Source organism: Cyprinus carpio, chromosome A5, assembly GCF_018340385.1.
Source record: "Cyprinus carpio isolate SPL01 chromosome A5, ASM1834038v1, whole genome shotgun sequence".
NCBI classification, from domain to species: Eukaryota; Metazoa; Chordata; class Actinopteri; order Cypriniformes; family Cyprinidae; genus Cyprinus; species Cyprinus carpio.
In genome coordinates this window covers 4,819,816-4,834,436 of record NC_056576.1, presented here as the reverse complement: position 1 = coordinate 4,834,436, position 14,621 = coordinate 4,819,816, and the positions used below count along the sequence as shown (strand labels likewise).

Sequence of the window (14,621 nt, the reverse complement as noted above, 5' to 3'; positions counted from 1 at the left end):
TCATTGTCATACTGTGTTTTCAAAGCTGAAGTTTGATGTGCATTTGTACTAAAATGCCTTGTTGAAATATGTGACCCTGGACCACAAAACAAGGGTCAAGTTTTTTAAATTGAGATTTATACATGATCTGATGTCATCATTCCATTGATGTATGGTTTGTTAGGATAGAACAATATTTGGCTTACATCAAACTATTTGAAAATCTGGAATCTGAGGGTGCAAAAAAAAAAAAAAATACTGAGAAAATCACCATTAAATTTGTCCAAATTAATTCTTAGCAATGCATATTACTAATGAAAAATTAAGTTTTGATATATTTACGGTAGGAAATGTACAAAATATCTTCATGGAACATGATCTTTACTTTACTTATTTTTGGCATAAAAGAAAAATCTATAATTTTGACCCATACAATGTATTTTTGGCTATTGCTACAAATATACCCCAGAGACTTAAGACTGCTTTTGTGCTCCAGGGTCACATATATACTCTACGTATTTGAAAGAAATCTAACTATAATCTTTTATTTTGACTGGTTACCCTAATTCTGGTGATTGCTTGAAAAAGCAGTAAATAACATCAACAGAAGTTTGCCTGTCCCACGCCTCCCAGCTAATCATTACAGCTCCTGGACAATCATTACACCACCAACACCTCTTACTCTTGTAATCTCAGTTTGCTTTCACACCACTCAGTCTCTCTGAAGAAGCATGGCGGAGAAAGAGGAGGCCGGCAGACCCACATGGAGCAGGCAGGTAGAGTTCACTCTGGCTGGGATCGGCTGCGCTGTGGGCTTGGGGAATATCTGGAGGTTCCCGTACCTGTGCTACAGGAGCGGTGGAGGTAAGACACAGACTGGTTAACTAATGTTTCTGACTAATGTTAACTAATGCTATGAATCTGATTTAAAGATGTTTTTCTCCCATGACTCATGTACCATTGTATTACAACTTTTATTGGACTTTTGCTGTGAAAACTGGCATTATGAAGCCATGCATATGAAAATACCAACAATGACAGCAGAGTCTGTTATCTTCTGTTGTTATTTAACAATTTCACCTTTACCTTTCAGACTGTAAAAGTTAGATCATATGTCCACACGTGAATGACAGTGGATAAATGAGTTTATCTGTAACTGTAACAGTGCGTAAGATCAACCATGACTCTGCAGTTCATCTCAGATCACATATTGCCACAATGTTTCCACGTAACTAATATGTTATCCAAATGCAGGTGCACCATCAAGAGATGGTGACTGATTCAGAATTATAAATATTTTTTCGGGTTTACATTTTTATAATCACAATTTACTTTTATATATTTAGTTATAATATAATATATAAATATATGTTCAGATGTACATTTTCATTTTTAAAATTTTAATTTGTATATTCAGAGTTATAACTATATATTCAGATTTACATTTATATATTTACAATTTACACTTATACATTCAGAATTATAATCATATTCAGGTTTACATTTATATATTCAAAAATTCCATTTAAGTACCTTAGAAATATATATATTGCGACACTGATGTATTCAGATTTGCATCTGTATATTCAGAATTATAATGGTGTATTTGCATTTTCATTTTTAAATTCACTATTTACATTCACATAATTAGTTTCCTTTCAGTCGGTCACTCTCAACGTCACGTCGGATGACCGACGAATTGGGATCTCGCTTAGAGAGACCAATCTATTTTGAGTGTAGACTAAATGAGCCAATGCACATTGGCAAGCGATTATTACATTGAGCTGCCGCTGATCACAGCATGAGTATAAGTAGGCAACAGGTGCAGCGCATATTCAGCTTTTTGCTTCAGAGTTCAGCGATCATATCATTGTGCTCTTGACTACTCTACTGAGAGAAGAAGACTGAACGAGTTCAGTGTGCTCTTTGAGAGCTGTTGGTGGTATGGTGTTTCAGAAGTGGTGGTTTCCCGTGTTGAGTGGGTTGCACACATCAGGCTGCACTACTCCCTGTTTGTGTTGCAGGCAGCCATCGCCCTTGTGTGCTTCAGCAACCTAAAAGAGCTTTTTCCCTAAAAGAGCATTCACAGGTGCATCTTTTTAAAGACGACGTTGTGTGGCAAACTTGATGTTACGTCTTTGTAAAAACAATGTGGGTCTTGCTATAGACAACGTATCACCCGGACGTTTCTGGATGCGGTCGTTACCTGGTGCTGGGTGATGGTCACAATCACTGCCTCACATGCCTGGGCATTTACCATGCTGAGGTGGTGTTTGTGGATGTGTCATGTTCTCATTGGGGGAAGACGATCATCTCAGAGTCGCGGACCAAGCTTTGTTTCCTCAAAGGGGTGGAATGCCATTGCATCTGCCTCAATCTATTTCTTGTCATGGTGGCAGTCAGACAGGGGCTAATTCAGGCAGTAGCATGGGCAGTCTGAGAGTAACAGTGATGGCAAACCCTCCAGGGAACTAACCCTCGGGGGACCATTGATCCTCTTGCGGAGGCAACCCTTGTTCCGCAGAGAGAACAAGGCATTCGCATTCAACTACCTCGTCGACTGGCTCATACCATCTCCGTCTCAGGATCAGTTATGCGAACACAGGGACTTGGTGCTCTCTCCCCTCAGCAAGTTGGGCCTTCGGATCTCCAGGCATGCTGTGGTTCACACAGATGCCTCAACCACTGGCTGGGGGGCCATGTTTGACGGGCTTGCAGTGTCAGGGGTGTGGACGGGCCCCCAGCTGCACTGTCACATCAATTGCCTCGAGTTACTGGCAGAGCGCCTTGCTTTGATCCGTCTCAAAGGGTGCTTACGAGGCAAGCATGTACTAGTCTGTATGGACAACACTGCGACCATTGCGTACATCAACCAACAAGGTGGTCTACGCTCCCGTCGCATGTTGCAACTCGGCTGCCACCTCCTCCTCTGGACTCAGAGACAGGGCACCCCGTGGCACCCACGTCCAGACTTCCAGAAACTTCATGTCTGGTACCTGGATGAGACGTGGAGGTTCTAGGTGACCTACCCCAAGAGGTAGTTGACACCATCACTTCGGCCAGAGCACCATCTACAAGACACGCTTATGCCTTGAAGTGGAACCTGTTCGTCGAGTGGTGCTCTTCTCACCGAGAAGAACCCTGAAGATGCCCGGTCAGAGTCAGGCTGTCCTTCTTGCAGAAAGGGTTGGAGCGAAAGGCTGTCTCCCTCCACCCTCAAAGTCTATGTCACTGCGATTGCTGCTGACCACAACCCCGTAGAAGGGAAGTCGCTAGGGAAGCATGACCTGATCATCAGGTTCCTTGGGGGATGAGAAGGCTAAATCCTCAATGGCCCCCCTCTATACCCTCTTGGGACCTGACTCTAGTGCTCAGAGAACTACAGCAGGGCCCATTTGAGCCTTTGCAGACAGTCGAGCTAAAGTTTCTTTCAATGAAAACTTTGCTCCTGCTTGCATTGGCCCCCATCAAGAGGGTAGGGGACCTGCACGCATTTTCGGTCGACGAATCGTGCCTAGAGTTTGGGACTACTTCCGAGCTTTAAGATGCTACATAGACCAGACAAAAAGCTTCACAACCTTCCCACTACTTCCTTCAGGGATCAGGTAGTGAGCCTGCAAGCGCTGCCCCCGGAGGAAACAGACCCATCCTTAGTTTGCTGTCCAGTCCGAGCATTAAGATGCTACATAGACCAGACAAAAAGCTTCAGGACCTCAGACCAGCTCTTTGTCTGTTATGGAGGCGGGCAGATATCTCGCCGGCAGAGAAGCTCGCTGGCAGATATCTGTAAAGCTGCGACTCCCCCCAACACATTCGCTAGATTCTTAGCCTTCATGTGTAGCTGGTATCCTCCTGTGTTCTCACATCAAACGTGTAGAAACACTGAGAGGCCCCGGCTTCAGGTTGGCTTGCTAAAACTGCTCCAGAGAGTCTATATCGTAGACTCTGTTGAGTTCCTCCATTCCCTCGGCAGCCAGATGTGGCAGAGTGTCCGGTGCAAGGCCCTCAATCTATGAATCCATGAGAATCAGTAGAGGGCTGGGTTCCATATGTAGAGACCTAAGTGGATCCCATATGGGTAAAGTCAACGGTATAGCCTCAGAGCCCGTGTTTCCACAGCAGACTTTCTGCTATTTTTCCAAGAGGGTTACAATCACCTCTAATCCTAAATGGTTGTTCATATGAGTGCTTCCGAAACCTCCTTTGGGAAGGATGGGTCTTCTTGGAACGTCCCTGTTCCAAATGGTATGGGTATGTTTTCCCGGTGTTATCCTGTCTTACTGAGTGGGTAGTACCATAGCAGCAGTAGCTGGTCTTCTTGTGGTAAGCCCCTTCCTACGCTAAAAAGAAGGGGCTCAGGAGGCTTCCACAGGACACTGGAAGGGGCAGTATCTGTGGCCCTTTGGTAGGGATTCCAATTCGTCGGTCATCTGACGTGATGTTGAGAGTTACCAACTGAAAAGGAATGTCTCGTTTACATATGGTAACCCTTGTTCTCTGAAGGAGGGAACGGAGACATCAAGTCCCGTTGCCATAGCTTCTGTACCACTGCTGAGCGGCCGGGTTACCGGCACGGTTCCTCAGCGAAAACCTGAATATGCGCTGCACCTTCTGCCTACTTATACTCACACTGTGATCAGCGGCAGCTGGATGCAATAATTGCATGGCAATGTGCATTGGCTCATTTAGTTTACACTCTAAGTAGATTGGTCTCTAAGCGAGATCCCAATTCGTCGGTCATCCGACGTGACGTCTCCGTTCCCTCCTTCAGGGAATGAGGGTTACCATACATACCATACCAAGACATTATAAAATATTCATAATTTTCATTTATATATTCAGAATTCTAACTATATATTCTGATATACATTTTTATATTAAGAGTTATAACTATATATAGATTTACATTTATATAATCAGAATTATAACTATATTCCATTTACATGTATATATTCAGATTTGCATGCATATATTCAGAGATATAACTATATATTCATATTTACATTTTTAAAATCACAATTTACATTTCTGTAATCAGGGTATATCTTACATTCATAATTAACATTACCTTTTCATAATTAACATACCTTTACATAATTAGTTACAACTATAAATTGGTATTTAGATTTATATATTTACAATATACATTTAATTTTTTTAAAAATTGTAACTATACATTTAGATGAACATTTCTATATTCAGAGTTATATACATGATTTAATTCCTATATTCAGAATTATTACTATATATTTGTATTTACACTTTTAAATTCACGATTTACATTCAAATATTTAGGATTTTTACATATATTATTTAGATTTCATATGATTATTTCCTGTTTCCTGGTTTATATATAGTATAAAGGAAATTGCGGTATATCATACATCAAGTGAACTGGAATGAACACACTTATTTTCCAAACTGGATGCAGATGTGGTCATCTGTGCATCTCTCAGTTAAATGTTGATGTGTTTATTGTCATCCTCAGGTGCGTTCCTGGTGCCTTACCTGCTGATGCTGGTAGTGCTGGGGATCCCGCTGCTACACATGGAGCTGACGCTAGGCCAGTATCTGAGGAGGGGCCCCGTCATGGCCCTGACCAAAGCCTGTCCCCTGCTGAAAGGTTAATTTCAAGTTTAATGCAGATTAATGCTGTATACAGACTTTCAGATCCATATACAGTAGATGCAATATCATTGTCGCTGATAATGATAAGATGATATGGGAATATATTACTATTCTATTCTATTTGCTCTAATTAATTTAAAATAAAAAAAAGCAGCTTGCTATGTGTACTGTGCTAGACTAACTGAGACTTGTCACATCACTTGTATACTGTTGGTCTGATTGCTTCTGTTGTTCTCCTCATTTGTAAGCTGCTATAGATTAAAGCGTCTGCTAAATGATTAAATGTAAATGTAAATATATTACCGACTCAAGGTCTGGCTAAAGGTCAGTAACTGTAATAAATCTATCCAGGTGTTGGCATGGCAACGGTGGCCATCTCTTTCATCATGTGCACATACTATAATGTCATTATCACATGGGCGCTGTACTACATGTTCAGCTCTTTTCGGAGCGAGCTGCTTTGGGAAAACTGCAACAACACATGGAACACGGCCAACTGCACCGACCGTGTGACCAACAGCTCCTCATCCTCCACCGCCAGCCAGCAATTCTTCAAGTGTGTTCATATGCTTTTCTTGTTAAAGCTACACTGTGTAATTTATTTTGTTTGTTCGAAATTAACATTTAAATAATAAGGGAGTACATCATGCCAGCTCACAAAAGTATGTTCCAAGAACGTTTTGCTAATGTTCCCATTAAGTTATCTAAATGTTATCTCTGAATGTTTAAAATGTCCAGTGTTTTGAATGTTTAAAAAAAAAAAAAAAACGTTTTATTGGTTATGTGAACATTTTAAGGGAATATATTCCATTTGTACACATTACGGGAACGTTACTTCTGAATGTTCTTATAAAATAAGTTAGAAAAACATCCAACTAAAATATTATGATAACATTTTACTGCTAACATTTTGAGAATCTTATTAAAGACAGATAACTTCAGCGTTCTATTTGTATTACTTGGAAGAATGTTTATTCATAATTTTGAAAAAAATCTTGACAGAATGTTAGAAAAAGTTCTGAGAACATTCCCTGTTAGCTGGGGTAAGACCATCTTCCAAACCTTTCCCTAAATTAATATAGTAAGCTTATAGTAAGTACTTATGTTTTAGAGCTGGATTTCCTGAGAAACTGCATACATACATCATTCCTCCATGTGTGTTTATATCACATCCATAAATAAAAGAAAGAAGGGTAGGCGACTATAGTAGCTTGAAGTTACAAATGAACAAATGAACCTCGAACTGAGAAGCTGAAGCGCACGTAATAAAACACGCATCAACATAGTTAGCATATTGGATGCATGGACTATTTTCACAAAACAATGTTGCCAATCTCCAAACCAGTTACTCCTTGGTTATGTTTAAAGTCAGCGTCGCCAGACTTTTCTGACGTTATTTTAAAACCATCGTTTTTAACAAGTCAAAACAACAGCAGCATATAAGCTACTTACCTGGTCATAACATAACATAAAACATTTTTGTTGATGTCACACAATATTTCAGATTCATCCGCGCAGAATAGCGGAGCCGAAGCACTACTCATGTAATGACCGAAACAATGTTCTTCCGCAAGTAACTAGTCCCCCCCCCCACCCCCCAGTTACATAGTGTAGCTTTCAGTTTTGATTTGTTAGTGAAGTTTGTTGTATTGACTGCAGTGGATGTGTCGGCTGTGTTAGTTATAAGGTGCTGGAGAGGACCAGTGGTGTGGAGGAGACGGGCACCTTGAGGTGGGAGCTCTTCCTCCTGCTGCTGCTGGCCTGGATCCTCGTCTACCTCTGTATCTTTAAAGGAGTCAAATCCACTGGGAAGGTAAGACGTGAACAGATGAAGAGCATCAGTCAGCATCTTGCTGGTCAAAGTCTACAAAATACCACTTCAGTATTTCTATTTGAGAATTTCATGTTTACTTCTTGTCGTGTCTTTGTAATTATTTGTCAAGTTTACTAGCAATCTCTGAAAATTTAAAATTGTTTGTTTTAAAGAAAATTCTAACCATTTTTGTTTCCGGGGTGGGGTTGGGGGATGACTCTATGGAAGCCTGTTTCCACAACTGAAAAAAAAATTAAAAAGGTAATTTTGACTTTTTATCTCATAGTTCTGACTTTTTTCTCTGAATTGCGTGATATAAACTCGCATTTGCGAGACATAAAGTCACAATTCTGAGAAATAAAGTCAGAACTGCGATATATAAACTCACAATTGCAAATGCAAGTTTATATCTCGCAATTCTGACTTTTTTTCTCAGAATTGTGAGATATAAACTCACAATTCTGAGCACATATCAGTCCCCCTCACCCAAAATTGAACTTTAACTCACAATTGTGTTTTATCACGCAATTCTGACTTTTTAACTCGTAATTGCGTTATAAAGTCAGAATTGCAAGAAAAAAAGCCAGAATTTTGAGATATTAAGTCAGAATTGCAAGATATAAAGTCAGAATTGTGAGATATAAACTTTCCAATTGCGAAAAAAAAAAGTTGGAATTGCAAGTTTTTATCTCGCAATTGTGACTTTATAACTCGCAATTCTGACTTTATAGCTCACAATTGTGAGTTTATATCTCACAAATCTGTGAAAAAAAGTCAGAATTGTGAGATAAAAAGTCGTAATAACCTTTTTTTTAAAAAAAAGGATTCAGTGTCAGAAACGGGCTTCCATACAAAACAAATCAGTGTGTAATAAACAAGTGATAAACAAATCAGACATTGAAAAACAGCAAAAAAAGTAGTTAATGTTGCAGTGTGTAACAAAAATATTTTATTATTCATGCAAAATATAAATGCAAAATAATTTTATTTTCTTTATGTTGGCTGAAATGTCACGCAAACATTTTTTATTTTTGTAAGATTCACCCATTTATGTGTGATTCCAAGGTGCTTCAAAGAACACCACGGTATTACCATGGCATCATGTACTTAAAACCATGTACCTAATTCCATGTTTATTTATTGCAAGTTAAAATAGAATGCATCAGTCATCTTCATGCACTACTACACTAATATTTGTTGCATTTCATTGTTTTTATAATTACAATTAAACCATCATTACTGCGCACAGTTCTCATTAACTCATAAAATATAGTAAATGTTTTTAAATGGTAGGCCTAATGTATTTAAACATCATGGAAGTATGTGTTGTATAACCTTTTATGTATGCAGATTTAAATAAGCATAATAATAATGGTCAAAATGTGCTTAACTGTAATGAAAATCTTGTCACACTCCAAAAAACATAAATTATCCTCAAATTTTTAGTTAAATTGTTATTTTTTAAATATTCAGAAGTTTATTTATTTTTATTTTTTTTTATATAATAATGATGTTTTTTTTTTCTCAAATATACATTTATTGTAAGTTGATGTTTTTGTGTGCGTCACAGGTGGTTTACTTCACCGCTCTATTTCCGTACGTGATTCTTCTGGCTCTTCTGATCAATAACGTGCAGCTGCCGGGAGCCATAGACGGCATCCGATTCTTCATCATACCCGAGTGGGACAAGCTGCTCAATGTGGAGGTGGGTACGAGAAGACTGAAATAAATGTGAAACAGACCTGGTAATATATTCTAATAATTTATTATTAAAATATAAGTTTTTTATTTAATTGTTTTGGATAATTTGTTTGGTTTGCCATTAAAAATTGCAATGCATTTGCTATTATTTTACAGAAAGAAAACAAATGCATGCAAAATAATTTATGCTGTGACTCCTGCCATTATCCGTATTTAATAAACACTTTAAATTAACTTTTACTTACATTTCACTGCTAGTCATATGCTCTCCATATAACCATGTATGTGACAAATAAAAATCTTGAATCTTGAACATGTTAAATGTGGTAGCCCTAGTAAAAACTGAACTGACAGCTAGGAGAGAATTGATTTTAGTTGTGTAGTTCTGATTGTACAGTACATTGTTTGGCCTGTGTTTTATATTAACGTTGTGTAATGCGTGTGTGTGTTTAGGTATGGATTAATGCAGCAGCTCAAATCTTTAACTCCATTGGGATTGGCTTCGGCTCACTGATGGCGATGGCCAGCTACAACTCCTACAACAACAATATCCTCAAGTGAGAACTTGTTGCATACAACATACCATCCCTAATCTACTTTCAAGTTATATTATTATTGCAAATCAAGTTGTACTTGCATGTCTCTGGAGCAAAGATCACTATGATAATGAATTTATTGCTCTAATGAATTTATATGGCCTTGCATTTTATGTGAATATACACTTATGAAATCAATCACCAACATTGATTTTTCTTCTCATATTCATCGCTTTTTTCCTGAATATACACCCCATATTCATCGCTTTTTTCCTGTAGAGACAGTCCCACAATTTCCATCACAAATAAATGTAGAGACACTCTGGCTATTTCCATCACAAATTCCGTGACTAGTATTTTCGCCGGATTCGTAATTTTTTCTGCATTCGGCTACATGTCGCACCTCCAGAATGTGCCGGTCAGTGAAATCGCAGTGGACGGTGGGTTACTTTAATGTTCATTTTATTACATAATGTTTGCATCAAAGCATTTAACTAGTGTTGTTAAATCTGCTGTGTCTCATAATGATTCTCCATGCAGGTCCGGGTCTAGTGTTTGTGGTTTACCCACAAGCCTTTGCGACGATGCCCGTTGCTCCTCTGTGGGCCTTTCTCTTCTTTTTCATGCTACTGTGCCTCGGCCTGGACAGTCAGGTATGATGAGAACACTTCCTGTCATTTGGACTAACCCATACCTGGTTAATGTGAATAACACAACATTTATGACACGCGGTCTGATCAACCTGTGTTAAATTAGCTGATATGATGTTAAAGTGAGTTCCTATATTGAATTAGCATTGTATTCATAAACAAAAACCTATGTCAAGGTTTAAATACATAACAAGAGATAAGTTATCATTTTATCTTTAATTAATTGTTTTTTTTCTATAATGCTACTTTGCACTGTTAGCAGATCAATTATTAAACATTGCTCATGAACTCAAGCTAAATTATATTTTGCTTAAAGAAAATAATGTCTATTTTTGGGAGTTTAAAAAAAAAAATTATAACAAATTGTAATAATATATAAAAATCATGGTAGTGTTGTACTGCCTTTATCTAATGAAAACCATAATTTAACATGACGGGAATTACAGAAAAAATCAAAATAAATAAATAAAACTTAATGTCCTTATCAGGCTTCATTTTCTATATGCAAAATATTATTTATATATATTTTTTCTTTTCATTTTGGAGTCAAATGAACCAGGAGAATTTTTCATGAGGATTATATGATGACTGAAGACAGATGAAAGCTAAAACTGTTACATCTGTGATTTATAATTCATGAAACGCGAGCTGCTCATTGACTTTGTTCATCTCACTCTCATAAAACATTAAGCAACACGTGCATGAATGTTTGCTGGAGTAATGCTGTTCGAATCATTTCACAGAAATCACAGCTAACGCATTGTTAAACTTTAGCTTCTGTTGTGTTTGTGTTCTGTAGTTTGCCATGGTCGAGGTGATGGTGACCAGTCTGTTGGACAGCTACAGTAAACCCATACTCAAGTACCTGAAACGCAAGGAGTTTCTTGTGCTAGTAGTCTGTGGTTCGGCCTTCCTGCTAGGCATCCCTAATGTCATGCAGGTTACAAGAACACTGTTTTTATTTTATTTTATTTTATTTTATTTTATTTTATTTTATTTTATTTTATTAAATATTATTTTTATTTTTAGTATTTTTATTAAATACATATTTATTTATTTATTTTAATACATTTTATTTTATTTTAATACATATTATTTTATATTATTATGTTTTAATATTATTTTATATTTTTTTATTAGATTTTATTTTCTTTGTAGCTCACCAATAAAATAGCTTACAATTTAGCAAATATTTAGTATTTAAGATTTTTAGTTTATTCTTCTTGCTATTAATTGCTTTTTTTTTTCTTCAGATAAATGACATTTGCGTTATTTTTTTGCATTCTCTGCATTTTGTCTAATGCAATGATATTAAGTATGACTTCAATGTCCAAATATTAAATGCTGTATAGAAAGAAAGAAAGAAAGAAAAAGAGAAAGAAGAAAATAGACAAGAAGAGAAAAGAAAGAAGAAAAGAAAGAAAAAACAGGAAAAATAAAAAAAAAGAAACAAAAACAGACATCAAAAAAAATAACAACAAAAAAAAAAAAATAAAAATTATAAAGAAAGAAAGAAAAAGAGAAAGAAGAAATAAAAGCAGAAAGACAATGAACAAAAGAGAAAGAAGATCAAATTAAACATTACAAGTATTATTATTTCCTATATGCTAAATATTATTATTATTTTTTCTTTTCTTTTTAATTTTGGAGTCAAATTAACCTGGACATGTTTTCGTGATTTAATTCATAAAACATATAAAAAATATTAATACATAGAAAATATCAATCAAATGCTGCATTTGATCTTTTTTCCTCACTGACGTTTTTACCATCATGTTTGAGCTTAATTGCTAAATTTCTTTCAAATAAATGATGTTTTATTTTCTAATGCAGTGATCTTAAGAGTGACTTTTTGCTTTTTAGAGCCACTGTATTTTTTTTTTTTTTTTTTTTTTTGTCATGCATTTTTAACCACAATTATGTTTTAAAAGAGCTTTCTTTCTTTAAAAGATTCTTTTTCAATAATATTAATAAAAAAAAAACATTATGGATGCATTTATGGCTGTAAAGCGAGTATGTATTACAAACAGGTTTTGATGAAGTTATGAACCTGAAAATGTCAAACTAACGCTCATCTTTGGACACAGGTGGGGATCTATGTGTTCCAGCTGATGGATCATTATACGGCTATCGTGTCCATCATGTTCCTGGCATTTTTTGAGGTGGTTGCTGTTTGTTGGCTTTACGGTGAGAGACAAACTGTGTCTGTTTCTACAGGCAGTGTGCAGCTCTTGATCTGTTTCATCACGCATGGAACGAAACTGCTATGTTTCTTGTTTTACCAGGTGTAAAGCGTCTGTCCAGTAATTTACTTGAGATGACCGGAAAGAGACCCAACATTTTCTTCAGGGTCTGCTGGTGGGTCATTTGTCCTGCTTTGATAACCGTGAGTGCGATCACACCGTTTCTGACACAGTGGTTGTTCTGAAAGCCCAGCGTGGATTGCAGTTAGAACTGAAAGGCGTTTCTGTGTCTCTCAGGTTATCCTGGTGTTCTCGGTGATTCAGTTTAAGCCAGCGCGGTATGAGGATTATGTTTACCCGCCGTGGGCTCAGGGTGTGGGATGGCTCATCGCTTTGGCCTCCATCATCTGGATTCCTCTAGCAGCTGTGCACACGCTCTGGCTTCTGCCCGGATCCTTTACCGAGGTACTTTACGGCCTTTCTGTTTATGCTTTGAAAGGGAAATATCATATCAAATATCTGGAACCACTGATATAAGCATCTGTTCAAACGTTTGGGTCAGTAACATCTGTAATGTTTTTAAAAGAAGTCTCTTCTGATCACCAAGGCTGCATTTATTTAATCAAAAATACAGTAATATTGTGAAATATTATTATAATTTAAAATAGCTGTTTTGTATTTGAATATATTGTAAAATATAATTTATTGCTTTGATGCGAAGCTGAATTTTCAGCATCATTACTGCAGTCTTCAGTGTCACATGATCTTCAGAAATCATTCTAATATGATGATCTGCTGCTCAAGAAAGATTTCTGATTATTATCAATATTGAAAACGGTTGTGCTGCTTCATATTTTTGTGGAAAACATTATACATGCTTTTATGAATAGAAATTTCAAAAGAACAGAATCTTTTATAACATTATAAATGAATAAAAGTTAATTATAGCTGTTTAGTCCCTGATATGCAGAATACATATTTGCATAAGGATTTCTAAACAAACCTGCCAATGTAATTTACTCAGCAATCAAAATGATTTTTAATTTTTAATGATTTTTAAATGTCAAGATCATTTCATTAAGATAAATACTGACATCATTTTTTATTAAAAATATTTTTTTTAATCAAAATTAAGTATCGGATATTATAAAATATATTTATAATTTATTTATAGTTAGACTTTCTAAGAAAATATATATATATATATATATATATATATATATATAATATATATATATATATATATATATATATAATAAAAAAAAAATCTTACTGACCACAAATTTTGATGTACACTGAAAAAAAAAGAAAAAAAAATTAAGAAAAATAAAACCACGATTATCAGAGTATGTTTCACAAGTAAATACTATTATTGTGTTTTTATACTTTACAATTTAATTGTAACTCACTGTGTCATTTGCAATTTCTTTGTAATTATTTGTGAAAATTACTAGCAATTTCGGAGTAACACATTATTTTTGATTGTAGTGATTGTTTGAACTTGAACCAGTCAATTAAAAACATATTTGTGCCTGATGTGGGAAAACAACTGAAATGAAATTATAAACATTTCTGTTTCTTACATACAAGCCCTTCAACACTGGACTGGTGAAGATACAGATTTGTGCTTCTTTCTTTTGTTTCAGAGACTGAAAAAGTCCATCACACCGTTTTCTCTGGACGAGGACTCCGAGAGCCCGTATTACAAGCAGAAAGGAGCCGTTATGGAGGTGATTCCCAACATCGCCGTCATCAGCTCCATCGTACCTCTATCTGACAAACCACCAATCCAGACTAACTTATGAACTGGACTAAACCAGACTGATCAAAACCAGAGACACGTCTAAGCATTGTTTACTGGATCAGTGGAGATCTGTTTGAAATATTGTTTTAACAATCTCATCTATGATAGAAAAAACCTATTTGGGGTTAAAGACTTTAATATCTATAATTTGACTGAAATTCTTAAACTTTGCAAGATTCCCCTGGAAAAAACAAGGACTTTTACAGTTTACAGTTTAGTATGATGCATTGCAGAACTTTGTCATAGGAGTCATTTATGTTGATATCAATAAAACTAAAGATCATTAACCTCTTCTGTTTTACAGTCAAAGACACACACACACACACA

General features: G+C 36.2%; 1 protein-coding gene across 1 annotated transcript; it reads left to right on the top strand.

Moving 5' to 3' along the window:
• The first annotated feature begins 677 nt into the window (after positions 1 to 677).
• Positions 678 to 14,581, top strand: si:ch211-283g2.1 (sodium- and chloride-dependent GABA transporter ine). Its single transcript, XM_042757271.1, has 13 exons — positions 678 to 843; positions 5,468 to 5,602; positions 5,959 to 6,163; positions 7,288 to 7,420; positions 8,991 to 9,125; positions 9,575 to 9,678; positions 9,973 to 10,097; positions 10,198 to 10,310; positions 11,107 to 11,247; positions 12,395 to 12,494; positions 12,593 to 12,693; positions 12,788 to 12,955; positions 14,137 to 14,581. The coding sequence occupies exons 1-13, from the start codon at positions 711 to 713 to the stop codon at positions 14,293 to 14,295; spliced, it is 1,752 nt and encodes a 583-aa protein (XP_042613205.1). The 5' UTR covers positions 678 to 710; the 3' UTR covers positions 14,296 to 14,581.
• The last annotated feature ends 40 nt before the right edge of the window (positions 14,582 to 14,621 follow it).